Consider the following 20,638-nt stretch of genomic DNA (forward strand, 5'->3'; position numbering starts at 1 on the left):
CTCTTCCTAAGAATCACTTATTTTCTCTTGAGTAAATAAACAAAACATCATCTTAAGCAATTATGCCTTGACACTGACTCAGAGAGCAAAAATAACCAAAGCTCCAAGTCCCGTTTGGGAAATAGTGCCCAAGAAATGGTTCATTTTCCTTTTGAATCCACAGCGACTCCACCCATCTCAGGTTTGTTTTTCATTGTTGGTATTATTTGTGGCTCTTCTATGTGAAAAGTGTTAGAGAACTGTTGTGCAGAAACAGTAAATTTGCTGTTTAAGTCTTTTATCCTACTCATATTACATTTGATGGGCGTTTTTAAACAACTCCAGTGCGACGACAGACTGCTGTTTGAAACAATCTTCAGTTTCTTCTTGTAGTTCTCCATGTGGCAATGACCCTTTCACCATGTACACTATCTAGGCCCTTTGACTGGGCCGTTCTGCAGGAGGAGGAGGAAATGGCTGTACTGACCACTGTGTAAACATTACATCACCCCTAAACACGCCCTACCACGTTCTGATTCCTTATGATTCCTTGTACCTCCTGATAATGTCCGAGTTCCTTCCTGCATAATAAGAAATGACCTCTAAAGCTGTTTGTTCAAGAATCAGCCTTTAACACTATACGCTCATAATACTTCACTACTTTACATAATACTGCACAATACTTTGTTTCTACTTCTCAAATTACACAAACTATTAAAAATGGGTCTTGTGCCCTTGCTGACCTGCTGAGTGGAGAAAGTAGATTCCTCTCCAGCTGTAAATTCTGCAAAATCACGTTATCTGACTCTAACGATTATGTGTGCAGGTCTGTGTGTGTTGAAGATTAGTATTAGGTGTTTTGATTGACAAGGAACAAATTCTTCTTCTCTGTTTGACCTTTTCCACTCTTGTGTTTTATCAGTTTTTTAGAAAGTGATCCTTCACTTTATTCTTTCTTTTAAAATTCTTTTTTCTTTATTTGATATCTCCTGTCCTTAACTGTATTATTATTTATCACAGGCAGGGGTATGCTAACTTCTTGGTACTTAACACGTGCTCTGATTATGTAGTCCTAACAGTATGTGTGAGTTAAGACTTACTATAGAGCAAGTAAGCCAAGCAATGCTTGCCCTATTATATTAAAAATTGGACACAAATTAAAACCTACCTTAAACTGATCTCTTTCTGAATTCTGTCCTATAAAAGACGTCCAATCGCATGATTACAGCCAGTCAATAAATTACTTTGACCTGTTGACCACAATTGGCAATAATAAATATATTGTGGTCATTTCATATAATTCTGTGAGATCAGATTTTTTCTTTATCCCAGAGTGTAAAATAATATGTGGGTAATACTTGAATCTTCTTCTTATGTGACTGAACTTGACCTGTAGCTCCCAATACCTTGGTTTGTTGTGTCTGGTAAGGTGAGACAAAGTGCATCCATTTACCATTGTTATTGATTAATAGGTTTGAGTGTGATCTGGTATTTCCTTTTATAGCACCTCTTAACCTGAACCTGAGTAGAGGTCTGATTATCCAGAGTAATTTAAAACCTCTGTGTGTATATAGTGTGTTAGTGGATTGTGATATTAGCAGTTTTTTTGTGATACAAACATTAAAGTACAGCATGACGTGGACAAGTTTTGTTCAAGCTGCTATTTTTCTCTAGCAATAAGTTGGCAGACTGTTCTCTATTTAAAAGGTCATTGCCTGCATATGAGTGACCTGCTCATTGTTTCTGTTCTAATGTAACTTCCTGAGCCCACCCAGAGATGCCTGATAAGACATTTAGACCATATTAAGGGAGGTCAGGCATTTGGCTTTACTTCATACCTACAGCCTGTTTAGTCATGCAAAGGTCTAGAGCCAATAAATCAAAACTTCACCGTGTCTACTTAAAGCGCTGCTGTTGCCAAAACATCACTTACTTGTGTCGACTAATAGCTTTGTCAAAAGTCAAAGTCAGCTTTATTGTCAGTGCCCATATGTACAGTCATACACAGGAATTTGACATTGCAATGCTGCCATGGCCCTCAGTGTACACTAAAACAATATAAAGATTAAAAAGTTAAAAAATTAAGTCATATATTAAACTTTTATTTTTTCATCCTTGGGATACATATTTTGCAATCACCATAAAAATAATTCAGATTATCACCATACATACGAGTGACTAATTTTGCCTGCTAACCCTGAACGTTTGCTGTTAATTCAGCAAAGCTGTAAGTTCACCAACATCCAAAGCACAACATACCTTTAGTGATCAACACTGCTCTTCTTTAAGACTGCGAGATACTTCATTTAACCCTATATAAAACCACAAGTTAAACGTTTATAATAAAGATCATGATCCATCAAATTTCGTTGATATAAATGACGAACAAATGTAACACTCTATAGCTCATGTCAGGGGAACTGATAACCACACTACTTGCCTAATAATATAAAGTGAGATATCATATCATGTGTGAACTGGGCCCACAACATAGCTCAACAAGTAACAACATCTGATGCGCTGCTTATTCTATTCTTTTCCTACATAACTATGATCCTTTCAGACAATATAGGACGATGAATCATAAAATAATGCTGAATGCTGCGTCTAAAATTAGCTGATGTCTTTTGCTATCAGTGGTGTTTGTCTCCAGGTACCAGCCTCCCACACCGCTGTTTAGCAGCTCCTATCAGAAGCCACATCAGAATATACGGAAATGAGTTACGTAGCATTTACGGTCCCCAGCACTGTGCTGCCCTCTGCCAAGTGTGGAGCTGCCAGCTGCAGATACCCATCTGAGCACAATGCTCTTACCGTTAAGAGCTTCCTCGTAATGCAACAGTGCATGAATGCATACATACCCACACCCACAAAATGCTGGGCACAGAGGGCCAGTGCGTTACACTCATCACACCAGTGTGTGTGAGCAGTTTGATATTTGAAATGTGTGAAACATTGGGTGTAAAGCAACACTTTCTGCGGTTTATTTTATTAGCAAAAGTCTCCTTTTGTGGTCAGCAGTTATCACTTAACAAGCCTTTTTAACCTGTTTAATGGGCAAACCAGTCTATGCACGTTTTTATACCAATCTTACCAACAGTAGTTGAGTAACTGACTGACTTATTGAACTCTTTAGAGAATTGTTACCGAAATAGAATATTTAGTTATGTGAGATTATAAATGCTATACATTTTACCACCCATGATGCTGATGAACAGCCTTAACTGACTGACGTAGGCAGCTGTATAGTATTTTGATTTTAATCACTTTTCTGGAAAGACATTATGATGCAAAAATTAAACAACAGCAAAATAATCATATTTTTGTCCTCCGACAGCCTTGTTTAGTTATAACTTGCTCAAATGCCAATGATAAAAAGATAGTTATCTGCTGACAATAAGGCCTTTCAGGCTCGGAGAGGAGCCTGTGTCTCATTTACATGGACGGGGAACTGTGACTCTTTGTAATTCAAATTGTACAAGCTGCACTTCGACTCGCAGTGCTGGCTGAATGCAGAAGGTCTGGGGATGTCAATTTGAAACTGGACAGTCTTGATGCAGATGAAGGGGCCTGGGAGTGGGTGGAGGGTGCACCATTCTACAAAGGAGGGTTTGATTTGTGACTTTTGCACTTTAGACCAGTAATGGGACTCAAAACACTGGAAGGCTTTCTAATTTGTATAAAGCCAGCAGGATGCATCAGGAGAAAGAAACTTATCAGACGTCATTGAGATACCGCGCGTCATCAAACGTCACCCACATTTCAGGCATAAGGCTTGCAGCTTGCCGGAAAGACAGCGCTCCTCACGCAATGTCCACAACCACAGACGAGCCAGTTCTTTTAGAGTGTTAAAAAACATCACATTTCCTTGTTCCAAGACATTTCTAACTAATAGTAATGCCACAATTCTCTGGTAAGCAAGCCAAGAAAGAGAGTGAGAGACGCAGATGCAGGACATGGGGAGGACAAAGAAATGATGCACACAACCATATACACATGCAAAGTATTATACTTTTCCTGGTTCATTAATGGATGTGTGCCAGACTATGACCTCAGATGCAGTCTATATGGAGCACACCACCTAAACCTATTTTGAATCTCTTTTACTTCCATTATTTCTGTTATAGTTATAAATTAAATTAATAACAAATGATTGCATATTATATATTTTAAGCCCCTCCCCCCAAAAAATGTAGGCCCATACAATGACATTACAATAAAGTTTGTTAACAAACATACAGCCCGCTTTTACCGAGGCTACCCATAGATATTTCAGCATTAGTGGGTTCAGATACCTCATATGGTTCAATCAGTAGTTAAACCAAAACTGACACTAGACATAGCTACGGTGGACATATTAAGTTCCACTAATGGAAAATATCTGTATGCAAAAAAAGTTACAGGGAAGCACAATATTTCCCCTTTTCTACTTTGCCTTTCCATTCTCTCTTTAGAGGGATTATGTGTCTGAATTTACATTTTTTTACTGTGACTTTTTAAAATAAATTTTTTTAAACTTTTTAAATTAATGTTTGTGTAATCTAAGTAACTAATATTAACTTTTGCCCAGCGCTGCCAGACATGATCATCATTACCACACATTTAATGGAAATGTCATGTAGTTCATGTAACTGCTGATGGAGACGAGGATGGAGAGAGATGGAGTCTAGTATTTGATTGTGTGGTTATAGTTGTCTAATGTATGTAAACATACTAGCCTCAGTTACATAATCTTAAGAGCCACTACTCAAGTATGTGCATACATACTTTACATTCCCGATATGTAAACATAAACACAGAGACACGGTACAAATGTAAGTGATGAAAGCTTGTTTTCCCTTTTAACAATAAATAGATAATAAATAAGGTTAGCAAATAATTAAAGTAACTGTCAGCATGTGAGTGGGTGTTGCAATTGTGCAAACAGGTATGTCTGTAGGCTGTAAGCTTTTTGTATGTTTGTTTCTTTTATTGTTCATGTAATCACACCTTTTTAAAGGTGTCATACGCAGCATAGGGTTTGACCACACCTTGTGACTTTCAGACCTTTCTTTGCCCATAAACAAGGCCCAACAGTCATAGCTTAGAAAAGTCACATCCCCCGAGGCCTCTGACAGATGAAGGCCCACTTCATCTGTCAGAGGATTCTTAAAATGTTTGTGAACACGGCCCCAAGTTTATACCGCTGTTTCATCAAAAGACCAGGGGCTATATTTGCAATCCTCCAAGCAAAAAAGTTTCTATGAAAGTTAAAGTTACGACTAAATGTTGGTACAGATAAAAGATATTATAAAAGCATTTATAAGAGTAGATACTTAAATAGTAGATACTGTCAAAGTCCTTTTATATCGAGGGCCTCATGCAGCTTACTTTGATGTCTAGCGCGCCGGACACGTGAAACTCCCCTTTCTATCTGATGGTTAATTACACATTAAATCCTTGAGATATCTTAGGATATTAAATACCTACAATTTCAAAATTTCATCTCATGTGTTATATTGCTGGGGTGAATGAAAGACATCTGTGTTTGGGTTTAAAATGTAAGAAATTAAAGAAATTTTTTGGTTGTTAAAATACAGCTAAAAATCCACATTTTTAACCCTCCTTCACATTTTTCAAAGTCATCCACTGGGCCTGATTGGAGTCCTTGCTAGGCCGATTTTGTCCTCTGACCCTTATGCTTCATATGTTCCAGTCAAGTTTAAAAAAAAAAAAAATACACAGAATGGTTAAAATTGTAATATCTATATTTGGATGTTGTAGTAAAATGTAAGAAAACTGTTCTAATGGAAGTTGCCAGCAGATGAAGAGAGTCAGACAGAGATTTCGATAAGAAGCTTTTATGTCTTTTTTACATATCTGTGTTGTGGTCATGTATACTGTATAGACTTGCCATAAGAACCACAAGTATATCTCATTAAAATGAAAAAACGAGGGTTGATATTTTAAGTCATGCAAGGATTTTTTTAAAAGACTAACTCTTGTGAATTTTTCAATTAATAATAAAAAATATATAATTATTAATTTTTTTATTAAACCAACTGGGGAATTTTCCAGCATCACACCTAAGCTAGAAATTACTTTCTCTTAGATTTCTTTGTTCTGTGGAGTGAGGAGCACTCTTAGTTTAGCCCCGGAGGAATCAAACGAAACATGTTTTGAGCGAAATGAGAAGATTTTCGTGTCTCTTATCTTTGGAAAGAATTCCAAATTGAGGCGTAGTATTCACAAATATTAAGTTAAACAAGTTTCTGGCCTCAAGAAACTGACAACAAATTTCTAAACTGATGCCCATAGTTAAAGCCTTATGTAAAGTCTGCCGTTCTCTTTAGTCTACAGAAAACAACTGTACTCGTGTCAGGGTTTTATTTGCATGTGTAGCGTGCAGCCAGTGTTCATCGCTGCTCAACCTGTGTACTCAGCAGCACAGAAGCTGACTTAGTTAACAGGTCTCTGTACCTTTACTTCCCCCAATGGAAATAAGAGATATCATGTGATGTGCTAACAGAACATTTGTGTATTTCAACAGGACACTTCAACAAGCTGCATTTAATTATTAACAGGGGGAAATATTAAGCAGTGGTCATTTCTCATAACTGAATACAAAAACAGGATGATGATGAGGTTTTAATCAGAACATCTATGTTAAAGTTAAGCGATCGTGGCTCAAGAGTTGGCCGTTCGCCTTGTAATCGGAAGGTTGCCGGTTCGAGCTCCGGCTCGGACAGTCTCGGTCGTGGTGTCCTTGGGCAAGACACTTCACCTACCGCCTACTGGTGATGGCCAGTGGGGCCGATGCCACAATATGGCAGCCTCGCTTCGTTCAGTCTGCTTGCAGTGTGCAGGGCAGCTGTGGCTACAACTGTAGCTTGCCTCCACCAGTGTGTGAATGTGAGAGTGAATGAATAGTGGCATTGTAAAGCGCTTTGAGGGCTTCGAAAAGCGCTATATAAATGCAATCCATTATTATTATTAAGGTGTTGCCAATATATTGAGTATCTAAAAAATAAGTAAATAAAAGATACTGTTGACTGCTGATGGGAAAAGTGAAAACAGTTGCTATCTCTGGTGTGAAACTCATAATCTATCCACCCATGCTTTTCTATCCACCTCCTCTTTCAGAAGCACAAAACCATCATGTCACTTCTGCTGATCTGTCCAGTAAATGAAAGGGTGTGTGTGTGTGTGTGTGTGTGTGTGTGTGTGTGTGTGTGTGTGTTATTTTATTTTCTATTACTTGCTTAGTTACTTACAGAATGGGCTTACAGCTCCACCCTTCAAAAAAAAAAAAACAATGTGCAAAGGAACAATTTCCGCAGTTTATCAATCTAAATGTGCATCGGCAACAATGTCACAGATACGCATTTAAAATCATCCTCCTTCTCAGTATAAAACTTTGCTCTGTTGTCGTTTGATCGGTGCTGACACAGCTCCACATTAATAATTGGTTCCATGTTACTTTACACTGAAGAACGGTGAGGATCACATACGGAAAGAAGCGAGCCGGGGTGGCAGAGGTATCAGATCAGGTCCTTTGAAGTGTATTAATAGAGTCAGCATCACGGCACCATGGAATAAATATTTGCATAAAGAACGTGCCTTTTCATCAAGCACTGATATTAAACTTGGAATATGCAGCACAGCTGTTCAATTGTCTTCTGATTCTAAACAAAAAAGTAGTTAAGCCACTTATCACTTATTAGAGATGAACAAGTAACTGGGCAAGTCCCTGGGTCTGTGAAGTGAAGGGGACACTGAGCTGCACCACATTCCTTTCCTGACCCCTTTGTGTTGGCCACACACATCCTCGCATGCCATTCTCAAACTCTCTCATCTTTTCTCCCCCTCTCTCTGGGCAGACTGATCAGTGGGACACGGGACAGGTGGATCTGTGGTAGCTGGATGCCACAGTCTATCCGTTAGTTCAGCCTCTTTTCAGAGGAATGTATTTCAGGGGATTTCAGACTACAGGTCAGGTCACTTGAACAAACAGTTTACCAACAAAGAGAGTGAGTCATTTAGTCTACTTTGGCAATGCATTTTAATATTGCGTCACTGTTAAAACTCTCTAGCTCAAGTCCGACATATTAATTACCCATCGTTATAATTTTTTATGCAGTTGAAACTTTCAAAGGACCAAGTTTTATTGTACTATTACATCTTTGTTGGTATCAGCACAAAATTAATGTGTTATAACAGCAGAAATGTTTTCCATAAACTTTCCCTTTAAGCGTGAGGTACACTCCACCGATTGCTGACTTAGGGGACGTACCTGCGCAACAGGTGCAGGAACCACGAACTCATGAAAACCGTGCGCATCACCGAAACAGAGCGCAGTGCAATAGTTGGAAAAGTGCAGTAGTGTCGTGTTTAATTTCGCTCATATTGTAAAAAGGATTAAGTTTTTCTTACCTTGAGGAAGGCGCTGAAGACCAGAAGAGTCCACAGAGGGACGCTGAAGCGCATTGAGAGCTTCATGATGCCGCACACTGGGAGAACGGATTCTAGTGCTTTTTCTGCCCGCTGCACACTTTCATGTCCAAACTTCCCTTTCGCTTGCAAAAAAAACAACAGAAAACAAACAACGACTGGACTTTCTTCTAACACCTGAGTCAAACCGTTGCTACATCAGGAGAGTTTAAAGTGAGAGAATGAAACTTTTTCCTCTGAATTCACGGGGAGGAGCAGCGGCGAGAGGCGCGTCATTCAGAGTAGTCCGCCTCTCTTCAGTTTTTCCTCACTTCAGCTCGAACTACTTCCTCATCAACTAAAAGTCTGCCTTCCCTCTTTCCTCGAAGAAATCCAACATTCTTCCCATAACTTTGCCAAGCAGGTCGAAGGAATGCAGTGTCCCGTTTCTAACACGACGGAAATCCCATTTTCCAAAGCCAATGTTACTGGGAAACATCCCTAATATCACTGGCCTGGTTTCTCCTCTCTAAAGCAGTTCAGTCATTTCACAACAAAACAGAGTATTAGGCCAAAGATAAGGGGGACTACAGTGAGAGGGATATTTCATGCCTGAAGACTCGAGACAAAAGAACAGCTTAGTTTAAAGAACTAAAAAAACAAATAAACCTGCAATTTCAAAACCCGTTTATAATTTAATATATTCACTCATGGCTTGACCTTGTCTTGTTGTTTTAGTCATCTTTGGCCACAAAAGTGACTTTATTTGAATGAGCGTTGAGTCCTAACTCATTAGCTAACACCACTAATGCAGTCTAAGGATGTGCATTTAGCCTGCGGATAGCTGTTAAGGAACATAGAGATGTGAGAAATTTCCATTACTAATACTGAAAAAGACATGGTCAACAGTTCAGTTATTTATAGTCTATACAGATAAAGTCTAAAGTATCTAACTAGTGGGTCCCACCCACATACTGAGACACACAGTTGTAATGACACAAAATTGAAGAGCTCCGGAAGAAAGCTGGAAAATGTCAATTGGTTGGCAATTCCAACTTACAGTATTCCCACATGTGCAGTAAGTATGTTGCCACTAACACTATTATTACTCACAGTAAAGTAGACATAGGGTGCTTAAATAATCTTTGACTTAGTGACTTAATGCATTTTGTTGGTGTTTCAGTCAGGGATGGTTTTCAGACTAGGAAAGCAATGAAGATAATTGTTGTGACATGCCATAAACATCTTTATTTCAGCTGTGAAACTGTGAGCATCAAGATCAACTTTGTCTCCAAATCATTCAGCCTGAGCTGACCCTCTGATAATTTGTTCACTCCCAATGAAAACCTGAGTATCTTCAACACTTTCACTTCCAGCTCGGCCTCATGTCTTTTTGTCAGCACCATCTCCAAACCATAAACCACATCAGGTCTCATTACCATCTTGTAAATCTCCCCTTTCACTCTTGCTGCTATCTTGCTGTCACAAAACACCCTTGACACTCATCCCCACCCGCTGCACCCTCCCTGCACTGCGGTCTTCATCTCTCTTCTGCCCTGTTCACTGTTTTGGATGGTTCACCCTATCTCATTAGCCTTCACTACCACCACTACTCTGCTCAATGTAGAGTCACTGCTACAAACATTGGAACCAGAGCAAAGGTAATATTCAAAATGAAAACTAAAACAAAGTCAAACAGAAACAGAGAGTCTGAAAATAAAACACTGCAGACAAAATGCAGGATCACGACAAAAACTTTTTTATCGTCTGCTGAAGGACTAAATGGAAGCTCTGGCTGCTGTTATATTTCTCCATGTAAACTCAATTCAAATGAATGATAAAAGAAATAAACTACATGGTATGAATGATAAGGGCCAGTCTTCATGTAAAGCTTATTTATAGCCTATTTTATCAGCTTTGTTTTTCTTGTTAGTGCTGGATGGACAGGAAACAGTTTATAACAGAGTGTGTGTGTGTGTGTGTGTGTGTGTGTGTGTGTGTGTGTGTGTGTGTGTGTGTGTGTGTGTGTGTGTGTGTGGCTGTAAAACAAAAGCAAAAAAACAAGCCTCCTTGTCACACTACTTAGGATGAATAATTCCAAAATAAATAAACATTTAATACTTAATTCTTGAAAATGAAACCCTTTTCTAGTGTAAGTATTGTGTGTAAGTTATGAATATGCACAGAAACCCATATTAAAAAATAGAATAGAAAAGCTACTTTATTGTAATTCAGAACATACACCAGTTACTGCACACCAAAATAAAATTTCAGGCATGTAACTTCACTGCCCTAAATATACTTTCTTAATGTGCCTTGTGCATATATGAATATACATCCTTTATGTTGAGTGCAGACATGTTTACGCATCCTGCGTGTTCATCCCGTGTTGAATTTTATGCTTCTGTCTTGTGCTTGTTCTGCTCATCTTTTGAGACATTCTCACAAGTGCGTTTTGAACTTTTTGGAATGTGTTGTTTATCACCTTCACACTTTTACATGTTAAAAAAAAAATTCTGTTACTTGTCAGCACTTACTGTGTAACGTTGTAGGATGTTCTCATGTTCTATAGAAATACTGCTAAGTTGCACTTCCTAGAAACAAACTTGGAACACAGAAGAAGACAGAAGTTTAGTTTTGTGAACACCAGAGGCTGGTCGGGTTTTACTGGTTGAAAATAATAATGGTAGATTTTTGCTACAACTTAACAACATAATTTAAAATAAATGAATACTGATGGGCGACAGAAATGTTGCAGCAACTTCCTGTTTGTTTTCCCGTCTCTAAAAAGCTCTTCTGAGTGACACAGACTGGCCTGATGTATGACAATGTTGTACAGTGTGTCATAGTTTTATTTGGCACTGAGAGGACATGCAAGGAAAGGTTCCAGCCAACGAGGAGGTTTAAACTAGGAACCCTCTGCATGTTGCGTGTTTAGGTTGTTTAAATGCATCATTATGCCAGGAAATGTTGGGTCCTGACATAACAATTCATGTAAATCACGTGGTCTCTATATCCCCACCTGGCTATTGACCAAGCATGATAATTTAGAGACCTTAAGCAAAGACCTGCATGAAGTCCTTGTTCACTTAAACAAATGCGTTCATAGCTAAGTGAGTAAAACAAAAATATTTTACATGTTAATAGATTTATTTTTAACTAGTACAGATTAACACTCGTTTGTGGATATAAGATAAGAAGCCTGCTCTATAAACACACAAAAAAGGAAAAAGCTTTCTAAAGTGGCACTTTGCCGATGAGGCTTCATGTAAATTGTCTGCTCAAAGTTGACTGACTACTTTATTTTGTGCACCTTGTTAGTGCTGGGTTAGCTGCTTTAATTCTTCATGCCATAGCTATATCAAAGTGTTTGAAATATACTAACATGCTGCTGCATCTCTAAGGTGCTGTGTTAAATTGAGATCTAGCGACACTAGAAGTTAGTTGAGTAAAGTGATCTCACTGTCAAAAAAAATAAAAACAGTTTGAGACCAAGTCTCAGCTGTGTCGTTGAAAGGTGGCTTTCATAACACCCCTGTTTCACCATTTTCCTCGGGCCAGCTTTATAATACCTTTTAGGCCTTCACGGCGCATGTGAAGTGAACATTCTGAGTTAAAGTGGCATAGCTGGGAGGTCACTTCACAGTTGAAATGTGAATTATGCGTTGTTCAGCGCAAACCTTATTGCATCCTGATGATTAGAACACAGAAGAAGACACAAGCAGGAAATTTGTCTTTTTCAGTTAACCGTGGTCATAGACTGAAGCTTATGTCATATGTGAGCAACACGTAAATCTCCTTTCTACTACAGCGTTAGAACTCATTACTCAAAAAACACATTCTCAGTTTTATGTTATTTTAAAGTTGCCAAAATTAGGAAATCCTCATTTTCATTACTCCAGAATAGCTGGCTAGCCATGAATCGCTCTCATGTGTACGTGTATAATTAACGCCTCTTTAATACTGGTGCTTTTAAAGACGTGCTCTGTTAAGTGGGTGATTTTTTTGACCTCTTAGTACACTGGATGCCAAAGCCGCTTTTTGACAGACAGTTTTATACTGGCTGTTAAAAGAGCCCAACTAATGATGTCTAATGGAGATAGAGAAGATGTGAACTGGTCACTGTGACGTATTATTCTCAGTGTTACATAATGCTCTCGGATTGTTGCAATTTGTATTTTTTTAAAGCCGCACCTTCCATATGTTCTTCCTGTAGCCATTATAAATTTAACTAATATGTTGTTTTTCTTTCTAGTCTGCTGCTCTTTTCCTTTTTTGTGCTCTGTCAGGAGATCAAGACTCAGATGTTTTCTTTTGAGAGATGTTGGTGATAACATTTGACCACAGGGACAGAAGGAATCTTATCTGCATGCATTCATAAAAAAGAAACATGCATTAGACTTAAATATCTCAGTCTGAGTGACCTGAAGTCAAAGTGCAGTCGTCAAACATGCAGCGTAACTCTGGTGTAGACTATACTACCGTTAGTAGTGCCTTAACTCTGCCGATCATTGCATAACCAGCATGCGCCCATTCAACATAAAGTGATCTCTATTTTCCACACAGAGAGTTGCAGAACATTTGCAAATCATCCTGTAGTTTTTTAATGAAGCACCTTTGTAAGAACACGCAACTCTTAGCGATGGCATTCTATTATCCCTAAAAGGCCTCTCGACTCTTCATCTTTCTGGTCATCATCATCGATTCATGCAACACAGATTATTCAGGCATCTGATTTTTACTAAATACTAACAGAAATTAACTGTTCATTAAAACACTGACATTTTTTATACAAAAAGATTAGTGTATTATCCCATAAAGACAAGATTTCTTTAAGCAAGTAACAGTTTAAAACAATTAAATTATAGTATTGTAAAAAATTATTTAAAAGATATTGACTGACAGAAATTTGACACCCTTTTAGCTCATTGATAGATTTAGACACCAAAAATTGTGCAACGTACCAACACCATGTGCAGCAAAACAGTCACAGAGAATATGCATTTAAGCTCGTATGTACACTTTTGACCCTGTGTAGATTAGAGAAAATCCACCATGAATTCAAACACATGCACATTCATGCCCATGATCAGTGCATGCAAATGTCATATATACAGTTGTCACAAACCTGTCTTATTATAACTTAAGCGCATCAGGCTCAGATGGTAAAAAACACCTTCTGTGTTATTTGGAGAGGGCGGCAGCTTCTTAAAATATGGCAGAATTTGATGCTCTGAAAATGAGAAGTGGGTAGAATTACTCAAAGAAGTGTTTCCACTTTGAAAACAAGCAACAAAATCTGCACAAGAATGCTGGAAGAGTGGTGTTGCACGAGGCTTATAACTCTCAGCCAGGAGAGTCTCATGTGAGACAATTACTATTTAGAAAGCTTCATGTTCCAAGTTGCCAGGGTGATAGGATAGGTCCAAAGTAGATTTTACATGCACTTACCACCTACTCAATGTTGCATTCTCAATCTGTAAAAACAACTTTGACCTAAAGATAGACACAGGACCTCTGAAACTGCGCTATGGTGTCTGATATGAACATGAACATGACAATGAGTTCACTGTACTCAAATGGCCTCCACAGTCACCAGATCTTTATCTCCAAGAGCACCTTTGGGTTGTGGTGGAACAGGATATTTGCATCACGGGTATGTAGCCAACAAATCTGCTGCAAATGTGTGATACTATCATGTCATAATGGACCAAAATCTCTCAGGGATATATCCAGGACTTCGCTGAATCTATGGCATGATGAATTAAAGCAGCCGAAGAACTAGCAAGCCGAGCCTAATTAAGGCAGCCGGTCCCATCTTTTATGTGAGGCCTCCTTTGGCAAAGTTCCACTTGAGACAACTTTTTTTCTTTTTCTTTTTTTGGTCTTCTTATCTTGTTTCTGCAAACAAGTGTTAACATGTACTTGGTAAAAAATAAAGCTGTCAACATGTAAAAAAAAAAAATTGTTAATTTTACTTGAAAAATTACAAATGCATTGGGTAAAATGGAGAAGAGCATCACACTCGTCTTTGCTTGAGGTTTTTCAATTGCTGTGCTTCGTCAGTAGCAAGTAAAGCCAGCCGCGTGAATGCCAGGATGCAAAGTTTCTTAGCACAACAATGCCTTTTAACAACTGCACCTAACTTCTGTGAAGGTTCTCAGTCATCCAGGTCACCGTAGTCTAAGGAGTTTGGAAAGAAAAGTCTCTGGACTTCGAGAAGTTTCTCGGATGAGAGGTGAAACATCTTCAAGCAACTTAAAGAAGTCCAGATGCTTTTCTTTCTAAGCTCCACTTAGACAACTGCACCTAACCTAAACATATAATCCTCTCTTTAGAGTTCAGTATGGTGCAATCCACACATGGTAAGCTCCACACCTCTCCACTAGTTGCTTCACTCTCGTTTACTTTGCAGTCACTACTTTAAATATATTCTACTTATTGTCCAATGTATTGTTTCTTTATTAAATTTATTTTTTTTCTATCACACCTTCCAGTGTTTATATGGAGTGCACACACATTAACACTACAAGGTCAAAGTTCTGTTTTATGTTATATTAATACATCTTTCTTTGTTTGAGTTACCTGGGGTTTGGCTTCTCCTTGCTGGCTGGCAAAAGGTGTGGCAAAGGGATGGGAGAGCTGAAGTACTGCTGACAGCCTAATTGGATCAAATCACATGATTCATTGCCTGGGGGGTGTTTCAAGATTGTTTAATTATTTTGTGTTTTCACAGGCCGGCCTTTAAGGTGTCACAGATAAAAACCCTGAAAACCATAAATTTCACACCTGAGCCTCAACTCTCAACTTGGGTGTTCTTTTGGACAGCTCCTTTAAACTTGTTAAGCAAGTGTCCTCTGTGGTACGGTCTAGCTTTTACCAGCTATGACAAATCTCTGAAGGCTAAGCATTACATACCGCGAATGGATCTGGAAAAACTTATACATGCATTTGTTACCTCAAGATTAGATTACTGGAACTCCCTTTACCTGGGCCTCCAATCTGCCCTTCTCCATGAACTACAACTTGTTCAAAATGCAGCGGCACGCCTTTTAACTGGTACTAGAAGGTTTGATTTTATTACCCTGATCCTTGCTGACCTGCACTGGCTGCCCATCAAATATCGGATTGATTTTAAGATTTTACTGCTTACATTCAAAATAGTAAATAATATTGCACCGTGCTATTTAACTGAACTTGTCAGCTGGTATACTCCTAGGAGAGCACTTCGATCATTGAGTCAAATGGTCCTGGTGCAACCTAGGTCCCGGCTGAAAACCAGAGGTGATCGTGCCTTTGCCATTGCTGCACCGAACCTCTGGAACAGTCTTCGTTTTAAAACACGATTGAAAACTTATTTATTTGATCTTGCATTTCAGATTAGTTAGGATTTATCAGATGTGCACTTTGTACTTTAATTGCATTTGTGTGTAATTTTAAATTATTGTGTTACTGGGTTCTTCCAGTTGATATTTCTGTGCTGATTTTATCTAACTTTTACACTAGGTGTGAAATATTTCTTTTAGCATAGTACTCACGGGTTAATTAGTGCTTTGTTTTAACTGGGAATGCATGTATCTGTATCCATGTCTAATTAATTTTATTTCATATTTTATTATTGAGAAGCACTTTGGAGTATCTCTGGTCTTTTAAATGTGCTATATAAATAAAGTATTGATTGATTAAATTATACATCATTACAAGGAAAGTCACCTGCTGTTTTTTCAGATAACTTACTGAAACTTCATTGCTACTGTGATGGTGCAGAGTACGTAAATGCATTTAGAATTTATCTGAGCAGATTCATTAGCTGTTGGCTTTTTGTAATGTTTGCTTCTTTACTGTAATAATGGTCCACTGACAGTCTGTCATGGTTCTGGGTCGGTTCGACCCAGCATTTTAAGTTTATTATGTTTTGGGTTTATTTTTGCATTATGGAGTGTTTTGGGGTTCTCTGGTGTTTTGATTATTTACAAAAGATTATATTACTGTGGTTCTGGTTTAGGGTTTTGTTCACAGGGTTTGTGTTCTCATGTTTTGTGTGGGTTTAGTTCTGTGTCTGGTCTGCGTCTTTGTGTAGTGATGTCTTGTTCCTGTTTTATTGTGAAGGTCTGCGTCTCATGTGGGTGTGTTCAGTTTACCTCCCTTGTCTCGTCTCGTTAATTACTCCCAGCTGTGTCCCCCACCTGTGTGTAATCTCCCTGTGTTTCTCTGAGTGTATTTAAGTTGTGTCTTCTGCTGTAGTAGCTGCTGGTCTGTCTGTCTACCATGTTCCATTCATGTGTTTGCACTGCTGTCACCATCATATACCATCGTCTATCTTCCTTCATGTTCAGGTTCCTGTTCTGTAGTTAGTTGTTCCCAGTATCGTTTAGTTCATTCTCCGTTTGCCGTTTGTCTATTTTTATTTTGTGTTTAATAAACCACCTTCACACCTTTACAAGTGCCTGCGTTTGGATTTTCCTTTATTACTTTCACACGGCTCATCTCTATCGCCGTGACACAGTCAAAGTTATTGGAAAGAGCTTCAAGGAACTGCAAAAGCAGAAAAATGCTCCTTGGTTTAATTTTAAAACTTAAACAAATATATCCTTTGAATGTTTAATTTAGCTGAAAAAGTTATAGGCAGCAGGAAAGAAAGCAAAGCACTTTGATTTCCAGTCCAAATAATGAAAACAATGGATGGATTTCCTAGAGGCCGGAGTTGTTACATACTTGTCTCTTAGCCCAAAACTTATACTGAAGATCTTCACCAGAAATAAAGAGAAGAAACTGTATTTACTGTAGAAGTGACGTCAGTTCTAAGAAGTTGTAAGAACAATCTTTTGACTTTATTCACAGTTTTGAACTGGGAGTGAGCCCCTGAGTGAGCCGCACCTCTTCCTTAGCCCTCTGAGTGATAAAACATCTCTTTGATATGGATGATCTTTGAAAATGCCAGAAGAAGAAAAAAAAGATCAAGTGTTTGAAGTTTGCTCACACAATCTTCTACCAACTGAGATAATGTTTCTCTTTGGTTCCATAGGAAACACCCAAGGAAATGACCGATGAATTCTCCTTTTCCAGATGTGTTTTACTCCTCTTACCCTTTGCTGTTCCAGTAACAACATTGCCGTGTTATATAGCTTATCGCTGGCATTGATGGCCAGGAACAAAATCAATTAAGCAAATATACTGTGAGGGTTACAGTACAGCTACTCTGTGCAAATACTCATGTTAGAAGAAGGGAAAACAAACAATGAGCACATCTTTTGTGAAAGATTATAATTGTGCTATGCACACACGCACGCACGCACGCACGCACTCACGCACGCACGCACGCACACACACACACACACACACTTGTAAAATGATTGTGTTTTTTTTTTTGCTGAATGTGAAGGCAAACAATAACATTGCTTCATCTTTGCAAAAGAGCTTCTCTTTGAGCCTTTTCCTAACCCACTCTGTCCTCTGGTTGCAAAGAAAAATATTTATAGTGTGAACAAATGTGTCTTTTAACTGCTTTAGGTAGTTAAAAGAGAAGGTTGCATGGTGTGATTGAAAAGATCCACATTGTGCTGCGTGCAGAATGCTTTCATGGTTAAAATAACTTAATTTGGTTATTTACTTCCTATATTTAGGTGACCATACTTGATGTGGTCAGACCTGTTTAACAACACACAAGAATTATAAAGTCAGCATCAGTTTGAATTAATCACATCTTCAGTTCCAAGATTCCCAAACAGCGGCCCTTGCAATTGATAAAGAATTAAGGGAAAATGTGACAAAGGTTGTTCTTCCTGGTTAAAAAAGGCATTTTTCCTTTCCACCACTGCCTAGTGGCTGCTCTGATGGCTTTCTCTCCAATACTGTAGGGCCTTTATAGTGATTTGGCACTACAGAACAAAAGGTCAATCGAATTGAATTAAACACTACATCCAGGATAAACCCTAGTGTCCCCACTCTTACAGTTAAGAAAATGGATAAATATATAAATACCTGAATTTAAATGTGACATTAACCTTGATGTCAGAGAATATGGTAAAGCTAGACAGCAGAGATGTTTAATAAGTGACAGACAAATTTTAAATTTCCAGCTATTGCTATTAAAAGGAACAGAAATAGTTTGCTATAGGCTGAAATAGTTAACTAAAAGCAATTGACAAATACTTTTCTTAAATCTTTGAGATAAAATTCTACTAAAAAGGTTGCTTGACAATATTCACAAAGTTAAATAAACTGCTAGTTCCTTCATATCAGGTGAAGGTTTGTCCTTGTGTTCAGTAACAGCCAGCTGATTTCTAACTTATTAAATGTCCCTATCTTCTGTTCTTGTGATATTTTTAGGACTGTATACAGAAACATAACACTTCTCTATATTATAGTTTAATTCCAGTTATGAAGCCATACATAAGTCTAAATATGCTCACTAAGATTAGTTCTCAGATCTTAACACTAGCTGTGTGTGTGCAGCACTGCTGCCTGACAGCAGGAAGGTCATGGATTTAAACAACTGGAACCTGTGTATGTGCAGTTTGTGTTGGCTCTTCAACATACAGGTGACCTTTCCATGTCTCTTTCTGTGACACCCTATGAGAGCTGGAAAACGCTCCAGTTACTCTAAAGAAGAAAATAAATGGTTAAATGGTTCTGAAAAATACGCAACCAAAACTAAGTTTTATAAAACTTAAGTTTTAAACTGTGTTAAATTTTATAAAGGCTCTGTTGTACTTTTGTATTGCTTTGTTGTTGAAAGGTGAGGTGCAGTTAAACCTTTTCTTTGAAATATCTGCCTGTTGCTTCTGCCAACAGATATAGAAATACAAACTTTCTCAAGCTGACATAAACATATTTGTAATGCTTTAAAAGAAGAAGAAGAAGAAGAAAAAGCAATGGACGACATGACGGGTAGCGAGTCTTTTGTTTGCACTTCCCCCGATACAGTCCACCTTCTCATTTTCCATCACATTTTTGGTTTGAACTAACCAGTTCAAATAACTTCCTCTAATTCATACTGTATAAAAAGTAAACAAAAACACAATGCAGGGACAAACTGAAAACATGTCAAACATTTGAACACAGACAATGTACAATTTTCAGAAAAATATTTTAATATGCAGAAACACACATCAAAAGTTGTCATTGCAGCTCAGCTATTTGACTGTGCAGTCAAAGTATTGCAGTTAATTAGACTTAATGGCAGTAGGTCAAAAATATCACTGGGTACTGTAAATAGCTCCTCAGCTAAAGCACAATGTCATTAAAACATTTAAAGAATGTGGAAAGACCAGCAGCTGATTACAGTTGGTAAAGGAAATGGGAATGGCACATAGTGTAAACATGATCCCATCCCAACTTTTTTGACATGAGCATTCTTTTAATGGTATATTTGGATGCTGTATGCAAAGCACTAATAAAGTACACACCATAGCTCTAATATTTGACTGTGCACTGTTTTATCCAAAGCATTGAACTCTCCTCCATACCCTACTATCTCTGCATTACTTGTTTGTTTATGTTGAGTAAATGGACACAATTGAGGTTGTGGTCATGAACTAGTGGTTGTCCATCTCTACTGTCTGGGCGCCTTGAGATTTGAACCCTAGAATAAACATAGATTTCTAATCTAACATCCAATCTGAAGTTTAGCAGTGATGGTGCGGCTAGGTTGCTGTGACCGGGCCCTGCAGCGAGGGTGGAGACGCACTGGAAAAACATAATGTTTGCACACCCCATTTAAAGCTCATCAAAGACATTTGATTTTACTATAATTCCTTTCAAGATTAATGTCTCTTCTTTCTCTCAAAAATGCTCATGTTAAAACAAATCCGTGTACAAAACACATTTTGCATCCAATGTAAATAACCGACTGAGCACGTACACACAAATCCACATTCAGTGTTTAACAGATAAACAAAAACCTCCCATGAGGCTCATTTCCCATATAGCATCACATAAACGAATGAAAAAACTGAGGTCCTCTGCAAGCACTGGCAGACAACTAGCAATGGTTTATTTTTTTCCCTAGTCTAAATGATTATGAGTGGAATAACACTTTCATTTTGGTAATACTGCCGCTGTCATTTTCATATCGCCAGTCCAGGCGACACAGATGTGTTAAAGTTTTTTTTACATAGCTGCTCAGGAACTGGGAGGTGTTTTTCTCACTATTTACTGGCACAAACAGCATTAAAAATAAGTCTTCTGGGTAAATTCCTGTGAATAATGTCATTTACATCAAATGGTAATATTTTAATGGAATATCTGA

At 38.1% G+C, this 20,638-nt stretch overlaps 1 protein-coding gene across 1 annotated transcript in view; it reads right to left on the reverse strand.

The window, feature by feature from the left end:
• The window catches only part of LOC101480854 (receptor-type tyrosine-protein phosphatase beta), a 52,782-nt gene extending 44,145 nt beyond the window's left edge, over positions 1-8,637 (reverse strand). Inside the window, exon 1 of the mRNA XM_076887061.1 lies at positions 8,392-8,637. Coding sequence (XP_076743176.1) covers positions 8,392-8,457 — 66 coding nt within the window. The 5' untranslated portion in view covers positions 8,458-8,637. The remainder of the gene's footprint in view (positions 1-8,391) is intronic.
• Between the last annotated feature and the right edge of the window lie 12,001 nt (positions 8,638-20,638).

The sequence above is a fragment of the Maylandia zebra genome, linkage group LG7, assembly GCF_041146795.1.
Source record: "Maylandia zebra isolate NMK-2024a linkage group LG7, Mzebra_GT3a, whole genome shotgun sequence".
NCBI lineage: Eukaryota > Metazoa > Chordata > Actinopteri > Cichliformes > Cichlidae > Maylandia > Maylandia zebra.